The sequence below is a fragment of the Dipodomys ordii genome, unplaced genomic scaffold, assembly GCF_000151885.1.
Source record: "Dipodomys ordii isolate 6190 unplaced genomic scaffold, Dord_2.0 Scaffold28, whole genome shotgun sequence".
In the NCBI taxonomy this organism is placed as follows: domain Eukaryota; kingdom Metazoa; phylum Chordata; class Mammalia; order Rodentia; family Heteromyidae; genus Dipodomys; species Dipodomys ordii.
In genome coordinates this window covers 10,185,148-10,208,881 of record NW_012267244.1, presented here as the reverse complement: position 1 = coordinate 10,208,881, position 23,734 = coordinate 10,185,148, and the positions used below count along the sequence as shown (strand labels likewise).

The 23,734-nt window shown below is 35.9% G+C and overlaps 1 protein-coding gene across 1 annotated transcript in view; it reads right to left on the bottom strand.

The window, feature by feature from the left end:
- Positions 1-743: 743 nt before the first annotated feature.
- The window catches only part of Homer1 (homer scaffolding protein 1), a 97,466-nt gene continuing 74,475 nt past the window's right edge, over positions 744-23,734 (bottom strand). Inside the window, exons 6-9 of the mRNA XM_013015946.1 lie at positions 21,584-21,740; positions 15,988-16,098; positions 12,675-12,755; positions 744-2,942 (exon numbers count right to left, since the gene is read on the bottom strand). Of these exons, the coding sequence (XP_012871400.1) occupies positions 2,754-2,942; positions 12,675-12,755; positions 15,988-16,098; positions 21,584-21,740 (538 nt within the window). The 3' untranslated portion in view covers positions 744-2,753. The remainder of the gene's footprint in view (positions 2,943-12,674; positions 12,756-15,987; positions 16,099-21,583; positions 21,741-23,734) is intronic.

Genomic DNA, 23,734 nt, shown 5'->3' with positions numbered 1-23,734 from the left:
AGAAAAAAAAAGATGAAGTACATTCTCCAGAGAACAACAAATTATATTTCAAAATAAAAAGTATATTTTTGTCTTTTTTCCAGTTTTCAATTTTGTACAAGAACTCAGTTATCAAGGAACTTATACACAATGGGATTGGTCACTGCTTTCCTCCTGTGTGTCACTCTAAGTCCACGTGTTCAGGCTATAGTCCCCAATATTATGTTCTGACAAATATATTACCACAGTTTGATCTCAAATATAGATACATTATAGAATACTAGTCTCTGGGAAAAATCAAATTTTAATATGCAAATGTTATTTATATAATACAGAAATGAAAAAAATTACAGTACACAACCTAAATATGACTTATGATTTCTAGATACTCTCCTAATTGTAATAAATGAGTGTTTAAAACAGCCTTAATAAGATTTTATTTATATGTGCACTTGTGTCCACCTTATCCCATTAGCTGTACATGTCTATTGACAATCTGGGAATTTAAAGGTGCAGCCCTCAAGAAATTGTTAAATCACTAAAAAAAAAGAAAAGAAAAAATCAACAATTATGCTCTATTGGACAAGGAAGACACTCACAAAATTTCCAATTTTAAGTTTCATATCAGTAGGAAAATATTAAAAATAATTTTCTGTATATACATATGGGTATATGTATATATTGAATTACACTTCTCACATTATCAATACAATTCCTGTGGAGACATTTTGGTGAGTTATTTTCCCATTAAATGATCACTATGCCAAAATTTAAAAATATTTTATTACATCATTAAAATAATTCACTTACCATTTCAACAGCCTATATATTTTTTAGATTGTTTAACCTTTCATAACTTAATTCCCTGATCCCTACTTTTAGCCCCTTATTTAAATTAAAACTTGTCATTCTGTTTTGTTCAGAAATTCATGGATAAAACCATATCCACTTCAAAATTCTATCCATCAGTTACATTTTATTACCTGATTTATCAGAGAAGCATCTTAGCTCTGAGCATATGAACCTAAACTATTCTCCCTCTAATAAATAGGTTAGGAAAATATCCTAAAGTAGATGGAGGCAACTTACATGATGTTACAGCACATATAATACATGAGGAGTGTCAGAGACACTTGCAAACTCACTTGTAGAAACTAACTTTAGAAACAAACCGTTTATTTTCCACTCTAATATAAATTAAGATGTATGTATTTATGTACATACACATAAATATAAAACAAAATTATCTAGTGTTAAATAGCTGTTTATGAGTGAAAAATGGTTACAAATTGATTAATTAATTTTGTACTTAACAATTCAATCATTTGGGGTACAAACAAAATCAGTGCATTCATCAGCTCCATGAGTCAGATATTCAGGCATACACTAAAAAAGAACCTTCCTCAACATCACAGGCATTGTACAGCAAGAATATATGTACTCTGATGCAATTCCTACTCCATAAGCAGACCAGATAGCACTTGGCTTACTTTTAAAATAGCTTCATAAAAGAAATATATAAAGAAATGCATATTTGCTAAAAGTCTTTTAAAATTACATCAAAACAACATTAAAACCTGCTCACTGAGAAGAGCCTGTTGAATGTAATTCCTGTTTTGAAATGCCTAGTTAACAGTTCAGAATATTGCCTTGTGAAGTTTGAATAAAGATGTGGTTGATGTAAAGACCAGATAGAGTACTTAACTCCATCTCATATGCCACGATCACAATTTAGATATAGTCCTCTGATGTAAATGGATCCCCTTGAAAATTGCTATACACCTTAAAATTATCTATAATAAACAGTTCCCCAACAACCATTAATATTCATAAATTGAAATGTATTGATCATTCAGAAAAGGTTTCTTGCAAAATATATAAATAAATGTAACTGCATATTTTTCTGTAAAGATACTTAACATTGCTAGACCAGACCGTCAGTGACGGGCTGCTGTATTTCAGTTCTGTGTTGTCAAATTTATTAGAAATTTAAAAAGAAAAATTTCTGAGGGACTCAGCTGCCTTTGTTAGTTGGCTTTAAAATATGTAATAAAATGGGAGACAATATCCTCTCATAAATACATGGAATCAATATGGAAAAGTAAACTACACAACAGACAAGATTAGAGAACACCAGAATGTACCAGAGTAGTCACCAGAGTGAAAAATCTTCCAGTACAAAAAAGGGAAGAAGTCTATACACCCAGTTATAGTGTTTTTGTTTTTAAATTAAAGATGCAGCGTTCTCTCACTCCTGGCAAGAATTAATTGGTAATGGCACTGCTTCTCAGCAGTGCAAAAATATCCTGAGAAATTATTTAGATTACAACAAAAGACAGGGCTTTCATTACTCAGTTTTTGCACAAAACACAGCTCTAGATATCATAAATAAATTAATTTTAAAAGCCGATAATCTTCACTGTGTTGAACACAAAAAAGAGGATGTGACCCAGACATTGTTAATTCTCCCATTGGCTAATATCAGAAAAAAAAGATTGCATTAAGTGTCTATTTATATCGTTCTAGTTAACTATGGCCAATAATATACATGGAGGTAATTTGTAGTTCAAGTTTTTCATCCTTTTTTTCCCCAACTACCTATAAGCTGAATTCTAAAATTTACACTGAAATATACAATTCCAATTTTCAAAAGATTCTCCTCCTGGAGGAGTGATAATCAAAAAATTTTGTGCAATCTTGATGCAGAGCCCATACAGTCCTATGAAGAGAGACAGTGTATCTTTTAATCAATTGGCACTGAAATTTAACTTTCCTTAGCTGCATTCTAGTAGCTTGGCCAGGTTATCTCGTAATTCTGTTAGTTCAAATATTTTTCCATCCAGAATCTCTAAGAGTGTCTTCAGATTATTGCGAAAAGCTTCTTGTTCATTTTGACTCTTCTCCAGACGTTGCTCTAAGTCAGAGAGTTGTCCCTCCAGGTCTTTGTTCCGAATTTCTACTTCCTTTAGAAACAAAAGTATAATATACATAAATGTCAATTAATTATTTACAGAACAATATAACTTTCTGCTATTACCAGGATCATGTAGTAAGTCTGATGATCAGGATAAGCTTCTGGAGCTCAGTTTAACATGACTGAAAGAAATTTCAGATTAGGTCATCTCAGAAAGTCATATGGTTTATGAATCCATCTATCCCCCCAACAAACTGTCAGTGTTGACTTCTTACTTTGTGCCAGGCAGCACTCTAGGTGCTTCACATACGAGATAGGCTTAAATACCTACTTTGAAGAATATTTGCATATAATTTTTATTGTTGCCTAGCTATTGTAGGAAACATGTAACTATAAACAATCCCAAGTGAAAGCAGGTAACTCTGGAGAGCTAGAGTAGAAAGTAACTCTCAAAAATAGTGCTGAAGGGTTGAATACATTAATTGTTCTGCATTGTCTCAAATATCAAAGGAATGAACTATAAGAATATAGTTCACCTGCTAAAAAATATAGTGAAGATACATACTAACTGTACATATTAGAAATATAAAGCTGTCAATTCCACTAGTCTGAAAACTGAGAAGAGAAAAACATGACAGAAGGGAAACAAGAGTTTATAACAAAAATTGTTTTACAATTTTCATACAGAATAAACTGACATACCTGAAAATTATTAGAAGTTATTGTAGCACTTAACAGTGTTTCTAAACATGAAAAATATAAAAAAAAAGCCAGGAAAGCTAATATGCTTTAATTTCAATTAAAATTCAAATAAAATATTGCAAAAATCAACTATTATGCTTTAAATAAGATTCAGATAAGCAATGAACTGAAAGTTATGAATTAGAAGACACATATATGAGACAGTATGACACAAATCATATTCAAATATGAATGAGACAATGGAAAACATTTGGTGTTAGTTATACAATATGAGTTAGCCACAGAAAATAAGATACTTCAAATATATCATCTAAATGTAAATTTCTAAATGACCTTCATCAAGTTTTTAAAGGACAGTGGAAAAAAATCTTAATTGTATTTTTCAGAGACAATCTGTTAAACATTAAGTGAAAAGAACAGCTTAGGAAGCAGCTCACTACAACTGGGCAAACACTTGTTACTATGAGGACAAGCACTGGCAATCAGTGCACAAAGAGAAAATAGGAAATAGTTCTGCTGTTAGGATTATGAGCACTTTGTCCCTAAATTTATTTTTTTCACACTACATTCAAAAATTAAATTGAGAAAAATAATTAGAAAATAGACTCACATACATTTAAGAAAACAGTAGTAGATTTAGAATTCTGACAATAACCACGTTAAAAAAATTTTTTTTTTGTGGGTTGTGGGGCTTGAACTCTGGGCCTGAGTGCTGTCCCTCAGCTCTTCAGTTCAAGGCTAGCACTCTATGACTTGAGCTACTGCACCACTTCCAGTTTTCTGGTGGTTTATTAGAATTAAGAGTTTCATGGATTTTCCTGCCTGGGCTGGCTTTGAATCACGATCCTCAGATCTCAGCTTCCTGAGTAGCTAGGATTACAGGCGTGAGCCACCTGCGCCCAGCCAATAACCACATTTTTGTGGCACGAGAGTTTGAAATCAGGGTCACACACTTGCTGGTCATATATTCTCCATGCAAGCCAAAACCCGTCTTATGTTTTAGTTACTTTTTAGATAAGGCTTCATGTTTGTAGCACATGTAGACCTTAGACCATGACCGTGGCCTTTTTTGGTTTTCCAAGTAGCTGGAATTACTGGGAATGAGCCACTAAGATTGGCTTTAATCACGTTTGACAGATAATTATGTACAAGTCAAGTAAGTATGCCACAGATGAGTTGTAAGAGTCTGGCAATATTTAAGAAAGGAATAAAACATAATGATTTATAAATGAAGAGTTTAAGGATATAATTTCATCTCAAAGTATTTACTGTTGACATATATTAGCTATATGTTTCTATTTTTCATTCTTTGAAAGTCTGCAAGGTGCAGATAAGAAAAAAAGAACACAATCTGAAGTTAATAAAGTATAAATTCAGAGGTCAAATCCACAGAGGGTATAAACTATGAAGAAATGGTTATTATAATCACATGTGAAAATTCCACTCATGATTGCACAGCATGCTTTTATGCTGGTTTATACAATAAGCTTAAGAGATAGAATGTTTCCAACTTTAAAAATAGACTGAATGTCATTCATAAGCAAACACCCACATCACCAGCCACCACCCAGTTTGCCCTCTAAAGCCTTCCATAAAATGAAAGGTCCCTTGTTCTCTTTGCCAATCAATGAAACAGCCAACATTTTCAATGGAACCAACCAAAACAAAGTACTTTCAGTTACTAAATTTTCTTATACCTCTAGAATGGATCGCCAACTCTAAGCCATTTCTCTGTTTAAAGGAGTTTTACTTGCTAGATAACAAAATGGATCTAATTCTTTTTTTTTTTTTTGGGTCCGGTCGTGGGGCCTGAACTCTGGGCCTGGGTGCTGTCCTCAGCTCTTCAGCTCAAGGCTAGCTCTCTACCACTTGAGCCATAGTGCCACTTCTGGCTTTTTTCTTTTTGCTTATGTGGTGCTGAGGAATCGAACTTAGGGCCTCAGGCATGCAAGGGGAGCGCTCTACCACTGAGCCACCTTCCCAGCATGGATCTAATATAATTCTTATGATTCTAGTCTACGTTTAGGCAGAAAGAATATTTTCTTTTTTGTGTTTTTTGTGTGTATGGTCCTGGGGCTTGGCACTTTGGGCCTGGTTGCTATCCCTAAGTTTTTTTGCACAATGCTAGTGCTCTACTATTTGAGCCATAGATTTACTTCTGGCTTATTGGTAGATGATCACCAGTCTCACAGACTTTCTTAACCAGACTGGTTTTAAACCACAATCCTTAGATCTCAGCTTCCTGAGCAGCTAGGATAATAGGTATGAGCCACCAGTGCCCACCTTGAGAATATGTTCTTAGGGAAGAATAGATAACCTAGTGAACAAGGGACAACCAGACATAATTAAAGCAAGGGCCAGCAATGTCAAACTTCTCCTCTATGATTTTTGCTCTCTCCCACATTTAGTCTTCTACTTAATATGTGCGTTTATTAATACCGTCTTTTCCTTTACTGATGTAAGACATATACCACAAGCATGATTCTGACTCAAAGAATATTTCAGGTACAACTTTTAACTCCATTTTAAGTACTTTAAAGGGCAAAAACTAAGTGTCTAAAATTCAGCTGGGCAGGTCAATTCTGTATTAGTTAGCTATAGAGATTAAAACACTAAAGCTTTAAAAATTTATACTATACCAGGTGATGGTGACTGACACCTGTAATCCTAGCTACTCAGGAGGCTGAGATCTGAGGATTGCGGTTCAAAGCCAGCCTGGGCAGGAAAGTCCCTGTGAGACTTTTACCTCCAATTAACCACTCAAAAAAAAAAAAAAAAAACTCCCTGGAAGCGGCACAGTGGCAAGTGGTAGAGCGATAGCCTTGAGATGAAGAGCTCAGGGACAGTGACCAAGCCAGAGTTCAAACCCCATGACCACCACCACCACCAACAATTTATATTATGACCATCACCAATAACTCCAAATCAGTTTTTCACTAAGTTCTAATCCTACATCATTTAATCTATATAAAGCCAAAACTTATCTTTATTAATACCTTACTCATCTGTACCATCCTATATAATAGAACATAAACATAAAGACAAGTATAAAAACTAATTTTTGACCAGAAAAATGGGTAGAAGATGCACACAATGTACATTCTGAAGAACAACTATTAAACAACTGGTGACTAAATATCTTCTATTATTAGGTATTGAGGATAAAGTAGTAAATAAATAAAGAGGTTTTTTTCCTTTTGTTTTGTTTGGTTTTGGGCCTTGAGCTCAGGGCCTGGGCACTGTCCTTGAGCTTTTTTTGCTCAAGGCTACTTGAGTCAGAGCTTCTCCTTCCATTTTCTAGTGTTTAATTGGAGGTAAGAGTCTTATAGACTTTCTGCCTGGGCTGGCTTTGAACTGCAATCCTCTTTTCTCAGCCTCCTGAGTCACTAGGGTTACAGGAGTGATCCATCAGTGCCCAGATAAAGATAGCTCTTGTTTTAATACAGTATGCTTCCTGACCACCATCACTGAATTACTCTCTGACAGCAACAATGCACTGACATCTCAGAAACTGAGAATCAAGGAAGTATGTTGAGCAAAATGTGCAAGTCCAGCAGCTGAGAAGGTATTATTAAGAGGTTTCATAATATGGGCTGGGAAGCTGGCTCAGTGGTAGAGCGCTTGCTTTGCATGCCTGAGGTCCTGGGTTTGATTCCTCAGCACCACATAAGCAAAAAGAAAAAAGCCAGAAGTGGCGCTGTGGCTCAAGTGGTAGAGAGCTAGCCTTGAGCTGAAGAGCCAAGGGACAGTGCTCAGGCCCAGAGTTCAGGCCCCACGACCTGACTCCCCCCCCCAAAAAAAAGAGGTTTCATAATATATCTTGTTTTCTCTGAAAAGAACTGAAGAGTGAAACATTTACACAAAATATTACTTTGAAAATATGAATATAATTCATTTGTGGAAAAGACTAATATTAGGTATCATGTCCAATCATCCACTGGAATTAAGAATAAATATAATAAGCCAACTTTTATTATTTGCAGGAACTGTGTTTTTAATGAATTTCATTTTTAATATTATTTTAATTTCTTAAATTATGTTATTATCTTTAAGTATTTGTACAAAGAAATCACTGTTCAACAAACCAGCTTATAAATACAATGCAGCTTAATTGATGGCACCCATTTCATTATTCTCTCCCTTCTCCCTCAACCCAATCCCTCCCTTCAATTTTCTTTCTACAACCTGAGCCATGCCTCTAATCCTGCAATTTTCTTTTTTTTTAATGTTTTTTAAAATTGTGAAAACACTGTACAGAGGGGTTACAATCACATGAGCAAGGTAATGAGAGTACATTTCTTATCAAGGATTGTTGCCTCCTCCTTTGTTTTTCCCCTACCATCCCTTCCCTCCCACCTCCACAAAATCCTGCAATTTTCTTAATTTTATAGGATATTCATTGAATAATTGGGCTGCATTCTCCCCACCTTCCTCATTTAATGGGTTTTCTTTCTTTCTTTCTTTTTCTTTCTTTCCTTCTTCCCTTCCCTTCCCTCCCTCCCTTCCTTCCTTCCTTCTTTCCTTCCTTCCTTTCTTCCCTCCCTTCCTCCCTCCTAGGACTAGTTCACATAAGATTGGAGTTGCCACTTTAGTAGGAACATCAGCATGATCATTTTAAGAAACCATTCCAGCCCAGCACAGATGGTTTACACCTGTAATTCTAGCTACTCAGGAGGCTGAGATCTGAGCATCACAGTTCAAAGTCAGCCTGGGGAAAATCTATGAAACTCTTATCTCCAATAAACCACCAGAAAACAGGAAATGGCTTGTGGCTCAAGTGATAGAATCCTCACCTTGAGCTGAAGAACTCAGGGACAGCATCCAGGCCCAGAGTTCAAGCCCCATGACTGACAAAAAAAAGAAAACAAAAGAAACTATTCCAAGCCTATACACCCCTACATACATGTTCTTTGGCCATTAGCCATCTGGCTTTTGAGGACATTGGATTATGTACATCAGTCATGCCTACAATGCTACAATGCTTATAGGATTCCTTGGACATGGAGCCTGTAGCTAGTTGTGAAGCCCAACTCTGTTATATAATAACATTTAGTATAGCTGAGTGCTTCCTGCTGGCTCCCCTGGCCTACAATTGCTATGTGGCCATCAGCTCACTCCTGCTCTTTTACATCCAAATGTTTCAGTATCTATATCCTCTTATTGGAACCTCCTATATGGCTGTTTGTATGAATGTTTGGACATTTAATAGTTGTTTATTGAGTTTGTGCTTTCATAAATCAAATCAGATAGATCACTTTTTTTCATGACTTCTCTTCTTTGTTAAAACTTTCCTATTCAGTTATCTCTGTTATTGAGCTCTGTCATTGTCTCTCTCACATTGTGATGAGAATCCCTAATTGTGTTTCACTAAAGAGCAACACAAAGCCTTTTCTACCTATCTCTCACCTCACTGAAATCACTCTATTACAGAATTATTGCCTTCATCTTGTGATGTCTAAATTCCCATTTGTGTATAACAGAGTGACATTTGTCTACAGTCTGAAAAACAGGGATATAAAGGATATGCTCTACAATCTGAAGGACAGGGAAAACAAAGAATACCCTGAGAAAAGAAACTGCCAGAATATATTTTGAGAATTTGTTCTTTGAATTTCAGTACACTTATGAAGATTTCCCTTGTTCATGTCACATTCACTGCTTAACTTATTGCTTTAAGTTAAAATTGTATTTTTTGTTCTCACCTTTATATACTTGTATTTTACTTGAAAGACACCTCAAAATCAGTAAAAATGACAGAAATAATTATCACAAAAATGAGCAATAACTGTTACAAAAACAGTAAAGCAAGAAATTTTCTATACAACAAGGTAACTGTGTACACTGACTTCTACTAATCATCCTCTTCAAACTATATCAACGGGCAAAAGGAATAAAAGCATTCAAGTCTCATGACTTTAATGCAACTACAAGAAAGAACCTGAATAAGGCTCAAGTTGCCTGTCATTAAAATATGTAAGTTTAATCAAGATGTAGGCTCACTCAAGAGACTGAGAGAGAAGTGGAGGATCACCCATGGAAGCCAGCCTCGGTATAAAAGTCTGTGAGATTCCATTTCCAATTAACCAGCAAAATACTGGGTGAGAGGTACAGCACAAGTGGCAGAGTGCTAGTAAGCAAGCAAACTGAGCAAGTGTGAGGCCCTTAGTTCAAGAAAGAGAGGGTGGGAGGAGAAAGAATAAGAGAGAAAAGAATGAGAGAGAAAAAGAAAGAAAAAGAAAAGAAGGATAGGAAGAAGAGGGAAGGGAGGAAGGGAGGGAGGGAAGAAGGAAAATGAAAGGAAGGAAGGAAGATGGAAGGAAGGAAGGAAGAAGGAAAGGTAAGACAGAACAAAAAAAGAAAGGGAAGGGAAGAAAGGAATGAAGGAAGAAGGAAAGAAGAAAAAGAAAGTGTAAATTTATGCAGAGTACTTCTCAAGCTCTCTTATCTTTTATTGAGGGAGGTCATGGGGACAATGCACAAAATAGTGAAGAGAAGATGGAAGATCAGAAACCGAACCACAATAACCCTACAAAGGAGAAAGACCACTGACAGTTCCAAGACACTAAAAAAGTAGTAGTAGTAGTAGCAGCAGCAGCAGTAGTAATTGTTGTTGTCATGGTAGAACACAATGGATAACTTAAAAAAGGTGTGTGTGGGGGTGGGGGTAGACACTCAAGCCTGTAAGCCTAGCTTTTATCTGTAATTCTAGCAACTCAGATGCTGAGTCTAAGGCTTGTGGTTCAAAGCCAGCATGGGCAGGAAAAGTCTATGAGATTCTCTAATAAACTACCCTCCATCAAAAGCCAGAAATAGAGCCATGGCTTAAGTGGTCGAGTGCTAGCTTTGAGGGAAAAAAAAGAGCATGGATAACACCTACCTCTGGGTTCAAGCCCTAGGACAGCACTAAAAAAAAATTATGTTTGAAACTTGAAGAGGCAGTCTAGGGATGGCAACAGCCTTTTGAGAAAAGGATAAAAGGAAAAGAGCCTTTTAGAATAAAGGGGAAAAGAATTAAGATAAGGAATAAACCATTTTAGATTTGTAGATTTTTCTTCACAAGCTATGGACACTATAAATGAGAAAAATTTACACTGACAAAAATGTTTTAAGTGTAATTAGGGATAGCTTAAGTATTTGTTACTAAAAAAAATGTGGTAGATACAGAAAGGACAGAAGCTTTAGAATCAAACAAGTACTTTGATGTAACTTGTTAACATCTTTGAACAAGGTAGCTAAGGGCCTTGATTAAGCTTAACATCTTTGAACTGGTCTCGGCCCTTGATACCCTACTTGATGGTGTGAGAACTAGAGGGAATGTATGTATGTGAATAACAATTTATCTGAGTAATAGCCAAGTCGTAACATATAATGGAGTCACTCAAAACTGGAAAGAAAAAAAACTAGCCTGAATTCTTCCACATCATTTGCTTCCAGCTCATATTACATGCTTTATATTCTGTTTCTCCCTCAAGGTTTTTCAACTTCATTACTCTAGACATTCTGGGACAGATAATCTGATGTTCAGCAGCATTCCTGGGTTTACCTAGTAGGTGTTTTGTTGTAAAAATGAAAAATATCTCCACACATTGTTAAATGCCTCCTGGATGTAAAATGCCCCAAGATGAAAAACATTAATCCATATAGACAATTAAAATGTAATTGCACTTTTTAGACTAGAGCTCTTCCAGTTGGGCCATACCTTCAGTTCTGGTTCTGTTGATGTTGGTCCCTTATTTTGGAGATAGAACTTCATAGTTTTCTTCTTAGGCTGGCCCAGAACCACAATCCTTCAGACCTCAGTTTCCTGAGTAGCTAGCAGTATGGATGTGAGCAACCACTGACCAGCTTAAAATGAGAAATTTCATTTCCTTATACTATGAAAAGCCAGTGTCAGTAGAGGCCAAAGGAAACAGTTTGGTAGAAAAGGACATAAGTGTTAGAATTTGGCTGTTTCCATTTAAATATAAGTTCAATAAATTAATTTCTCTGAGCCTGGAATTCTTTTGGGTTTTATTGTTGTATGAATTAAATATATAATGTAAGTAAAATGCTTAGCACAGCAGCTGTATAGAGCTTGTACTTAATAAATGTTGTTCATTCTTTTTTCAGACTTTTTTTATTCTTAAATTTTTGTTATCTTTATGCAGTTGTACAAAGCTATTTCAATTCAATATATCAGTTTATAAGTACAATGTATCTTGTTTAATGTCACCCCTTCCGCTGTTTTCCTCTCTCTCTCTTAACCCCATCTATCCCCGTCAAGTTATCTACTTCCATATTCACGTTTATTGAATTTATAATGACTATTCATCCACATTTCTCTCTCTGCCTCTTTACATCACTGTCTCCCTGACAAAACACGTTTTAGCTTCCTGTATTCAGTTTTGTTCATTCTTACTGGTTCACTCACCTGGTATTTCTACGAATCTATCACATTCCTCTTAACTTGGCCTATTAAAATCCTTTATTCAGTAATTTATTTCGATTCTAAAGTGGTTTTATATCTTCTCTGAAGTACTCTCAGGCTAACCAAGAAGATATATGAGGAAAAAAAAGTGCCTGAGTTGGCAAGAGGAGAATTTTGTAATGAATTCTGAAAAATTTTTCTTCACTGTCTCTCATTGATGATAGTATGCATGTACGTAAATGAAAATTAGGAAGCATGTTGCTCATACAAAGAAAAATAAAATGAATTAGAAAAATCTTGCATTTTACGAGGTTCAAACCACTGCTGTAAATTATACACCAGCTCAATAGATCTTATAAAAGCAGAGTACCTAAACAGAATGAAAACTATTAGAGAAAAATTTTCATAATTCATGATACTTTTAATGGATAAAAGTAGAAATTTCCAAAATAAATTAATAACAATTTATAAATGGCCACCAATAATTATAACCTACTTAGATGAAATTACCAAGTAATTTTTGAAAAAAATCGAAGATTAGGTATGAATCAGAAGCACTGGAAAATAAAAATGTCTGAAGTCTGCTACATACGATTCAGAAAAATGTCATTGCTCAGTGAAAGAATAATGGCTTTCTATAATGAAATAAAGAAAAATTTCACTGTAACTCACCTGTAGTTTCTGAGTCAAAGAGTCCCTCTGTTCTTGTAGTTCTCTGGCATTATCAATTTCTTGTTTTAATCTTTCTATTTCCTAGAAAAGATAGAGCAATGCTTTTAATAATAACATTTAAATTTATTTTCTTCAACAATGATTAATCCAAATCTTAGAAAAACATTAATTTATTCAGCTTTGCTTTATAAGCATTTAGATTTCATTTTACTTATATGTTATCTAGAATAGAATGATTAAAAAATAGCAAATATCATTGTATAAAAAGGTTCCAAGGGGCTGGGAATGTGGCTTAGTGCTTGCCTAGCATGCGTGAAGCCCTGAGTTCGATTCCTCTGTACCACATACAGAAAAAGCTAGAAGTGGTGCTGTGGCTCAAGTTGGTAGAGCTCTTGTCTTGAGCCAAAGAAGCTCAGGGACAGTGCCCAGGTCCTTAGTTCAAGCCCCAGGACTGGCCAAAAACCCCCCAAAAACAAAAAATGAAGTGGAGCTGTGGCTCAAGTGGTAGACTGTTAGCCTTGAGCTGAAAAGCTGAGGGGACAGTGCTCAGACCTAGAGTTCAAGCTCCATAACCAACAAAAAAAAAAAAAAAAGAAAGAAAGAAAAGAAAAGAAAAGAAAAGAAAAGAAAAGATTTATTAAGCTGGTTACCCGTGGCTCATGCTTGTAATCCTAGCTACTCAGGAGGCTGAGATCTAAGGATGATGGTTCAAAGCCAGCCTGGGCAGGTAAGTCTGTGAGACTCTAATCTCCAATAAACCACCAGAAAACTGGAAGTGGCATTGTGACTTAAGTGATAGAGTGTTAGCCTTGTGCTGAAGAGCTGAGGGATAGCACCTAGGCCCAGAGTTCAAGCCCCAGGACCCACCAAAAAAAAAGTTTCAAGGTGCTATTTCATGTCTACATATTGTATTTTGATCATATTGATGCTCTTTCTTATCCCTATCCTCTTACCCCACCTCTTATTTTTAAACAGTTTTTAGTAGGTTTCATTATGTCATCTTCATATATAGACTCAATGTAATTTGATACTACTTTTTTTGTTAGACATGGGGCTTGAACTCTGGGCCTGAGAGCTGTCCCTTAGCTCTTCAAGGCTAGCACTCTACCACTTGAGCCATAGCACCACTTCCAGATTTCCAGTGGTTAACTGGAAATAAGAGTTTCACAGCCTTTCCTGCTCCTGCTGGCTTTGAACCACGATCCTCAGATGTCAGCCTCCTGAATAGCTAGAATTACATGCATGAGCCACCAGTGCCTGGCTACTTTAATATTACTTAATTCCCATTTTCCTTTTCTTCCTCTCCCTTTCCAGTCCCACAATTACATTCATGTTACAGATAAGTAACATAATATAAATGCACAGAGACATGCACACACATACAAATACACATATATATTTTAGGTATTGATTCCACATACAAGAGAATATATGCAATATTTATCTTCCTGAAATTGGCCTATTTGACTTCACATGGTAACTTCAGTTCCATCCATTTTCCTACAAGTAACATTCATTCTTCTTTACAGCCTTGCATGAGTGTCTGCTGTTTTCTTCCAAATTTTGGCCCTTAGAGATCCTTCTGCAGTTCCTTTTGTATGTTTGGTGCCGATTCCCTTTGGTTGGGAGCCTGTAGCAGTTCCTCTATAGGTATAGTGTGGGCATGATGGTTGGCTCTGGGTGCTATAGCTTCAGGGAAAGCAGGGTTGTGATGGCCAATCCCTAGCATGCAGGTGGAATTCTTTCTGTAATATGTGCAAGCAAGAGGTGCTTCCCAGCTCTGTGACTCCTAACACTGCTGGGGGTGTTGCTTGGGGAAGTACATGGTGGTACTTCTCAGTATGATGGTTCTTCCAGCAAGCAGGGAACTTCTAGCTCTGGCAACATATCTGTTTCTGAGATCATGCAGCCTCAGTATTGAGGTGGGGTAAGTCTCTTGATTTTGGCTGAGCTGCTTCCAACAAATGGGGGTTCAAAATGCTTCAGTTACTTACTCAGCCCAAGGTTTATGCTGTGAAAAGCCTACCCTCACCTTCTAAATTCACTAAGTAGATCATACAGTTGTATATTACACTGGGTTGTCTCACATACATATATATAGTTCATTGTCTCAAAAAAAATAAAAATCCCCACTGATTTGCTAAGTACTTGGTTAGTCCTTTCCTTAGTGCAGTTGAGGAGGCCTTTGGGGTTTGGAGGAAGAAAAACAAAACACAATAAAAAAAAACAACAAAAAACAAAGGTTGAGTCTGCTCTTCACAGTGGGAGGCTGGACTTTAAGACCTTTAAGGCTTATATAGAGTCCTCCCTTCATAGAATTCAGTGGTAAGTCAGGATGGACAGGGAGCTCTAGCTCTGCTTTGTGACTGCTGCACAGATCTGCCATCCTGAGCTTCATTTATGTAAAGTGCTACACACTGAAGCAGTCTCTGCCTTACTAAATTCCTGCATTGGATAGGAAGCTTGGACAGTGGCATGTTGTTATTTTGCAACTAGAATTACAAGCCTGTCACCAGGGTCCTTTGGCTACTTTGTACTTCCATTTTCAGGGTCCCTTTCCTCACCTGAGGGGAGCCTTGTTAGAGTTTGGAACTATTTGCTGCTTTTCTCTGCTGATTGGTTTCTCCTTGCTTTTCTTCTGATTGTACTCCTCTTTCAGGTTTCCAAAAGCTGTTCTTCTTATTTTCATTCTTCAAAAGATAGTCTCTCTTGAGTTATCTAACTTTTCTCATTCATGGCTCCTAATATGCCATCTTGCTTACTTTTTGTTTTGTTTTGTTTTGGACAAGGTCATGTCATGGAGCCCAGGTTTGCCTTGAAATCAATATAGTATTGCACTATCACACCTGGGCCTGGATCAGAATGATCCTAAGCAACAAATTCAACTTGATGGCTTTGATAACAGTACTACTTAGAAAAAAACAGTATTGATTTTATATGACTGCTTCAACTCTGAGATACAATTCTATCCCAAGACATAGAATATGACTAGAAACTGGAAAAAACAACAGTTTAAAATTCGCTTAATAATCTCATGATTTTCTGTTGATGCTATGAATAAAACTCTCACACATTAAGACAATAGGCATTCTCTTATTTATTCTGATTGCCTCACCATAGTTTGACATACTTGATAGCAACAGTAGAAACAAGCATGAAGAAAATATGAATAAGATTTACATTATTGAAGAAAAATGTCATTTAAAAAAATCCCACAATTCTATTTTATTCCATATCTTTAAATTTAACATGGACTGTAAGTTTTATACACATATATAAGGTAGATTACAGGAAAATGAAAAGTGGTAAATACCTCTTCCTTTTCTTTCAATGTCTCTTCTAGTTCTTGTATTGTCTGATTTAATTCTGTTTTATGAGTATGCACTGCATTTGCTTGGCTACTAACACACTCAAGTTCAGTGACCTAAAATTAAATGAGAACAAAGGTTAAATTAAATGGCAATTTCAAAGGGTTTCTTACTGAAAACATAGAAAGCCTCTGATAAAAGAATACTTAATTTTAGATAGATATATGAAAATAAATTTTGAGAACTATCAAGACATTCAGAATGAAACAAATTGATTCTTTAAAGATACACATTTAAAACAAAGAAAACAGTTATTTCCATGCTTGGTTACAGGACAGATTAGGAAAACTTAAATGATTATTACAATAGAGAATAAACTCAAAGAAAGTCTTCTTTAAAAATTTCTTTTTAGGGCTGTGTGTAGATCAGAGTAATGTGCTTGCCTAACATATGTAAGGTTATGGGTTTGCTCCTCAGCATTGCAAATATAACAAACTTAAAAAAATTTCTTTTGAAAATATATCCAATATCAGACATGACCATCTGCTTTCCCATCTGTAATGTTCAAACTAAATATTGATTCTGAAAACTGGCCTTGCAAAGAATTTTTTCAAATACATTTGCAAAATGATAGAAAAATCTAAAGAAAAGATATGTTTAAAATATAACAAATTATTTGAATCCACAAAAACTTCACATCAATAGTACCTCCTTTTTTTTGTTTTTTTTTGTCAGTCGTGGGGTTTGAACTCTGGGCCCGGGCGCTGTCCCTCAGCTCTTCAGCTCAAGTCTAGCGCTCTACCACTTGAGCCACAGCACCACTTCTGTTTTTTTGGTGGTTAATTGGAGATAAGAATCACAGATTTTCTTGCCTGGTCTGGCTTTGAACCATGATCCTCAGATCTCAGCCTCCTTGGTAGCTAGGATTACAGGTATGAGCCACCAGTGCCCAGCTCAGAAAAGAATAGTTCCTTAGTCAATAATAAATTATTAAATGCTCTCCCCAAATAGGCAATTTCAAATAGTACTTGATATTTTTTAAGATAAGAGAAAAGGGGAGTCTCCTTAAAAGTTACACTAGCCAAACCATGGCTCATGCCTGAAATCCTAGCTCTTCAGCATGCTTGTAGCATCCTAGCTACTCAAAAGGCTGAAGTCTGAGGATTGTGGTTCGAAACTTGCTCAGTTAAGTCACTGAGACTCGTATATCCTCCAATTAACAACCAAAAAACCAGAAGTGGAGTTGCAGTTCAAGTGGTGGACCAAAAAGCTAAGGGATAGTGCCCAGGCCCTGAGTTCAATCCTGGCGCACACACACATACGCACGCACGCACGCACGCACGCACACACTGAGTTAGACCATCCAGAAAGAGAACATAGACAAAAATCATATAATTAGAAGTGTGTACATATGTATACACATCCGGCACAGACTGTAAAAACTCCTAATACACAACAAGCTTACAAATTTGGGTAACTAGAATATAGTAAATCTTTTGAATTTTCTCAATACTTTATTACTCTCAACATTCTATTCGTCTACCTCTTTTATCACTTTCAATTGTTCTATTCACATTTTAATAGCTTTATACACCATTATTACTTAGGCCTATACAAAAGCAATGGCCCCAAGATGGACTTAATTATAACTTAATATGTCTGTTCTAACTTTTACGTAACTGCTAACAGATTACATCTTTTATTTTTATTGTGAAAATACTGTAATGAGGGGTTACAATAACATGGGCAAGATAATGAGTACATGTCTTATCATGCATTGTAGCCTTCTCCTTTGTTTCCCCTTCCCATCCCTTCCCAGCCTCCCCCCACCCCCCACCCAATCCTTCCCCCCCATATCTTTCACTATGTGATTCCTCCATTCAAAATCTTTCAACTGTTTATATTTTTAACAATTCTCTCTTCAAGATCTCTATAAACTGTCCTCAAATGACTTAACCATCTTCTTTGGCCAAGATTCATTATGTCCAACTAGTAGCAGGCAAATCTCCTAGGCCATGGTCCCCATGACCATGCCCAACTTGTTGACTAGTGTCTCTCTTATTTCTGAAAAACATTCTGACCTTATCAAAACAACAAATCACACCTTAGTACCTATTTTCTCCAGAAAGCCATTCCTATCTCAAAACTCTCCTTTGCTATGCTTTACAAAATGGAACATCTGATCAAAAATCTTGGAAACATGGCTGGGAAGGTAGCTCAGTGGTAGAGCGCTTGCCTTGCATGCATGAGGCCCTGGGTTCTATTCCTCAGAACCACATAAACAGAAAAAGTCAGAAGTGGCACTGTGGGTCAAGTGGTAGAGTGCTAGCCTTGAGCTGAAGAACTGAGGAACAGTGCCCAGGCTCAGAGTCCAAGCCCCACGACTCACAAAAAAAAATAAAAAAATCTTGGAAACTATTTTCTTAGTGTTTAATATATATTAACTTTGTTTCATTAGATAATAAATCCTTCAACAGTTTTAACTCTGATAGTAGAGCATTAATGGAGTGTTTTTTACTAGCATAACCTTCCCACAGATAACAACAACAAACTACAAGTGTAAAAAAAAAATTAACTGAAAGTCCTGACGAGTAGACAAACTGGCAAATGTCTGAAATAAAGCAATAACTTGACAGGCTGTGCTTCTTGGATGAACTCAAGCAAAAACTCCATTTATATTCTTATTTTCTTGAGGTGCCTGAACATTTTAGGACTATTCAAAGTAGTTACAATAGTTAACAAATGAAGAAATGAAAGAAGGACCCCAAATACACAAATCTCTAGGTGACTCTAAAATTGAATCCAAAGAAAGGAGAATCCAAAGAGTCATGGTGAGGTTGGGATGGGAACTAGCTGTAGAAAGAACTAAGCTGTGGTATTGTTTTCTATAGTGAAAACAGTTTGAAAGTCTAGTCCTGTCAAGTGAGAGGGCCTTGTGAAAAGTTTAAGCTTTCTAGTGAAACTCAGAAGGATTATGTATTAGAGATAAAGATGCCCTGGGACTAAGAGATTTATCCTAGGAGTTGGGAAAAATTAAAATAAATCAAATCTAACATTTAAGCCCACAATTCCATAAATTTAAAGTAACATAAAAGCACTTTAAGTACTTGCTAATACAACAAACAAAATCCCTCAAACAACCAACACTCTTCAAGAAATGATAAAAAAATCTATGATTTCTACAATATCTCATTTGCAATAGCCAATATGTAGCTAAATGTTTAAAAAATGGAAAAGATAAAAATGTCTAAATAAAAGCTGAGATAGTTTGTTGCCAGTAACCAGTATAAAAATGCTAAATAAAGTTATTAGGATACAGGGAAATAGCACTTGATGGAAATTCTGATCTACAGAAAAGGACAGAGAAACACTAGAAGCTATAAATAAAAGATCTCTCTCTCTCTCTTTCAATTTTGAGACAAGGTCCAGGGTGGCCTTAAATTCATGGTCCTCCTGCCTCAACCTCTAGCATGTAGATAGTATAATACCTGCACTACTTCTTTCATTCTAAAATTCTTTAATATTCTTTTGACCAACACAAAAATTCTTTGAAGGTAGGGATTATATAATAAGGAGACATGATTCCTTCTCAACAAATATTCATTACAAGGTCTTAATAGTTTTAAGTTAGATTTTTGTTGTGATAACAAAAATTATAATATTAACCTTTTTAAGTTCAAAGCTTGGTCAGTAGTTTTCAGTATATTCATATTATTGGGAAATGGATAGTAAAATAGAATGCTGTTTATTCAGGGTCTATCCTTCCTTCCTTGTCTCTATTCCATTTTGGTTTACATCTCTGTTATTCTATTATACTCCTCACATTGAACTATATCAAGTCAATTTCTTATTTGGCATCCTTTTATGTTTTCACTTTTCATTTAAATATATTTTTGCATTTAAAATTGTATTTTTTAAGTAGTTGTACATAAGTGCTACAATTCTCTAAGACAGGTTGTGAGTACAATGCCTCTTGGTCAATGACATCCCTTCCTTCATTCTTCCCCATTTCCCCCCTCCTGTCCCTACCCATGTTACATAGTTCATTTTTTCAAATAGTGTACATTGAATAAATGACTGCACTTGTTCACTTTTCCTCCCTCCTTTCCTGTGCCGCCCTCAAAACATGTTTCCACTTCCTAGTATTCATTTTGATAAACAGTACTTTAGTTGCTCAGGAGTTACGCCTTTATATTTCTCCCCTAAGTATTCCCTCCTTTAGTCAGTTTGAGAAATTAAGGGCACCTGCTTCCTGTGGGGTGAATTTATTTCTATGCTTTGAATTTAATTTAATTTTTTTTTTTTGTCAGTCATGGGGCTTGAACTCTAGGTCTGGGCGCTGTCCCTCAGCTCTTCAGCTCGAGGTTAGTGCTCTACCACTTGAGCCACAGCACCACTTCCCATTTTCTGGTGGTTAATTGGAGGCAAGACTTTCCTGCCCAGGCTGACTTTGAACCATGATCCTCAGATCTCAGCCTCCTTAGTAGCTAGGATTACAGGCACGAGCAACCGGTGCCCAGCTGAATTTAATTTTTTTATTAGTAAGTTTTTTTATTGTGAAAATACCATACAGAGGGGTTACAATTACATGAGCAGGTAATGAATACATTTCTTATCAAGCATTGTTGCCTGGATGGTAAGGTGAATTTAAAATTTTAAAGTAATTATTTGAGCTTATCCTATTAACAGTATTACAATTTCTGATTTTCTGCCTTATATTGCTAATATTGTCAAATTTATAAAGAATTTTCTACCTGCATTTAAAAAATCATTCCTTCTTTAAAAATAAAAATAAGCTAATAATCAAAATGATAAAAGCAATTATTGATTCATTGTAATACACTCAATCAGTTCAACTAAGTGTAATAGAAATTGTACAGAACATGGTTGTATATTTTTAATTTGTTTACTTACTTACATACTTACTTAAACAAGTACTCACCATATTGCTCAGGCTGGTCTTGAATTTGTCCAGTGGAAGCAATGCTCCTCCTTTATTATCCTGAGTAGCTATATATAACTATAGTTATGTATTGACATACGCAGATAGAATATGTATTTTGACTTAATCTCACTAAATGCTAATTAGAGTCTGAATTTTCACAAGAATTATATACAGTATATAATATTTCTGTGTTATAGAGCTAAAAGAAAGTTATTTAGCTAAAAGTAGTAAAATTAGAATCTAAAGTCAGTTCATCTAATTTCAAAAAGCTGTTTAATCTTCATTCTTATCAAACTATGGCTATTTTTCTAATCTGGTAAGAATGTTTTAATTCATGGTCTCATATTTCTATCATTTGAGTCATACCCCTAAGCCATTTTTGCATCAGTTATTTTCAGGCAGTTCTCAATGTTTATACCCAGGGTTAGCCCATGATCCTCTTATCTCTACCTTTTAAGTAGCTGGTACAGATATGAGTTACCTGGGTAACTCTGGAAATATTTTTCCTAAACTCACATGATACAACCATGCATGTATGGTATATTCTGGCAACCAATGAATATTCTTGGATGCCCCTGTGTTGAATCTACATGCAAATTTCCTCTGATCAAGGAAACCTGTTATCTCTGAATCCCTGAGAGCAGCCCTGAACTCACCCGCTTGTGCAGGCGTTCTGCTTCCTCTTGATACGCGGCAAGTTGCTGTTTCCATTGTTTCACATTGGCAGTGGACTCCAACAGGGCTGCAGTGAGTTTAGCATTATTTCCTTTGAGGGTAGCCAGTTCAGCTTCCCAGTGTTTGCTGATTGCTGAACTAAAATAAAATAAAGGAAAATTATGAATACGGTTTCTGAAAGGACAGCAGTACTTGGTTCTATTATTGGGTTTATACCTAAGAATATTTTCAAAAACAACTCTAAAGCAGTAAAAACCCAAAAACCGCACAGTAATGTTCTTCGAGAAGAAAGCATGGTAACAAAGGAAATACAAGTACCAAAGGACTAGGCTTAACAAATGTGGGATAGTCCCCCCTTTTCATTGTGTCAGATAGTTATTCTTATAAGGAATAATCACTATACTGCCCTACTTTGCAATTCTAAAATAACATCTTACAATATATTACATTGCTTTTGTTGCTGTTGTTCTGATCCTAGGGCTTGAATTCAGGGCCTAGTGCTCTACCACTTGAATCATAGGGCCACATCTGGCTTTTTGTTGTGGTTGTTGTTGCTTGTGGGACTTGAACTCTGGGCTTGAACACTGTTCCTCAGTGATTCGGCTCAAGGTTAGCGTTCTACCAGTTTAGCCACAGCACCACTTCCAGCTTTTTCTGCTTATGTGGTGCTAAGGATTTGAACCCAGGGCCTCCTGCATGCAAGGCAAGCATTCTACCACAGAGCCACCTTCCCAGCCCACATCTGTCTTTTTGATGGTTAATTGGAAGTAAGAGTCTCCTGCCCAGGCTGGCTTGGAACTGCAATCCACAAATCTTAGCCTTCTGAGTAGCTAGGATTACAGGTGTGAGCTACTGGTGTCCAACTAATACATTATATTTTTAAAGGGAATCAAGGCTTATAGTACAATTTTATTCCTTAAAGAAATGTATTTGGATGCTTAAATGACAATAAGGTTTAGGCATATAATGTATTTTTTCTTTTAAAATTATTAATTTATAAATCATTCAGAATTTTAAAATGCCAAAATAAAAAATTATTGTAATAATTTTATATACTAGACCTAGAAATTGGTTCTAGTGACTTTATATTATCACATATAGAATACTAAAGCAATTTTCCTTTCTTAATTTAATACTCTACTTAGTAAGTTACCTAGAATTAAATATCTAACCATGTCTCTTTTCTTTTTTCTTTTCTTTCCTCTTTTCTGTTCTCTTCTTCATCATTCATGGGGCTAGACCTCAGGAACAGAGCACTGTCTCTGAGCTTTTTTGCTCAAGGCTAGCATTCTACCACATAGAGCCACAGAACTACTTTTAGTTTTCTGGAAGTTAATTGGCGATAAGAGTCTCATGAACTTTCCTGCCCAGGCCGGGTTTGATCCACAATCCTCAGATGTCAGTCCTCTGAGTAGCTAGGCTTATAGCCGTGAGCCACCAGAGCCAGGCTAAGACTACTTTCGATTACAAAGACAATTCTGTTCATGGAAAGATGCCTCTATTGACAATTCCTGTCTTAACTGAATTGCCTTATTTGAAAAAGGTTAACTTTCTTTTTCATTATTGAAGTTTATTTCTATTAGTGAAATTCTGCTAACCTTATCCATTAACCAACAAGTGATGTTGTATCTTTCTTCATTCTTTCTGTTTTTGGTAAGTATTTGTATCACAGTACATATGCTTCAACTGACTAATACTTTACAGTATTGTAATATATATTAAAGAAAGCAGTTTCCACCTTCAAAGTTTCTAAAGCTCATCACTAGTGTTAAGATGTACCTCGTGGGACCCTGCTACAATGCACAGAGAAAAGATTCTTGAAAAACAAACATGAGTCAAGTAAGAAAGAGGTGATATAACCCCCAACTTAAGAACCCTCATACTTCAAAAACAGCAGAAGAAAAAATGAATTAGTACTATTAATATTACTTCAAAGAAGATATACAAATGGCCTATAGGCATTTGAATACTAACTATTAAGAAAATGGAAGTCAAGATCAATCAGAGACTATCTTACACATAGGACGTGGGGAAGCTGAAACTTTTGTGTACTCTTAGTAGGAATACAAATAGAGGGAATTCAAAACAGCACAAAACCAGTGCTGGAAATGTTCCCTAAACTTTTCTTTTAT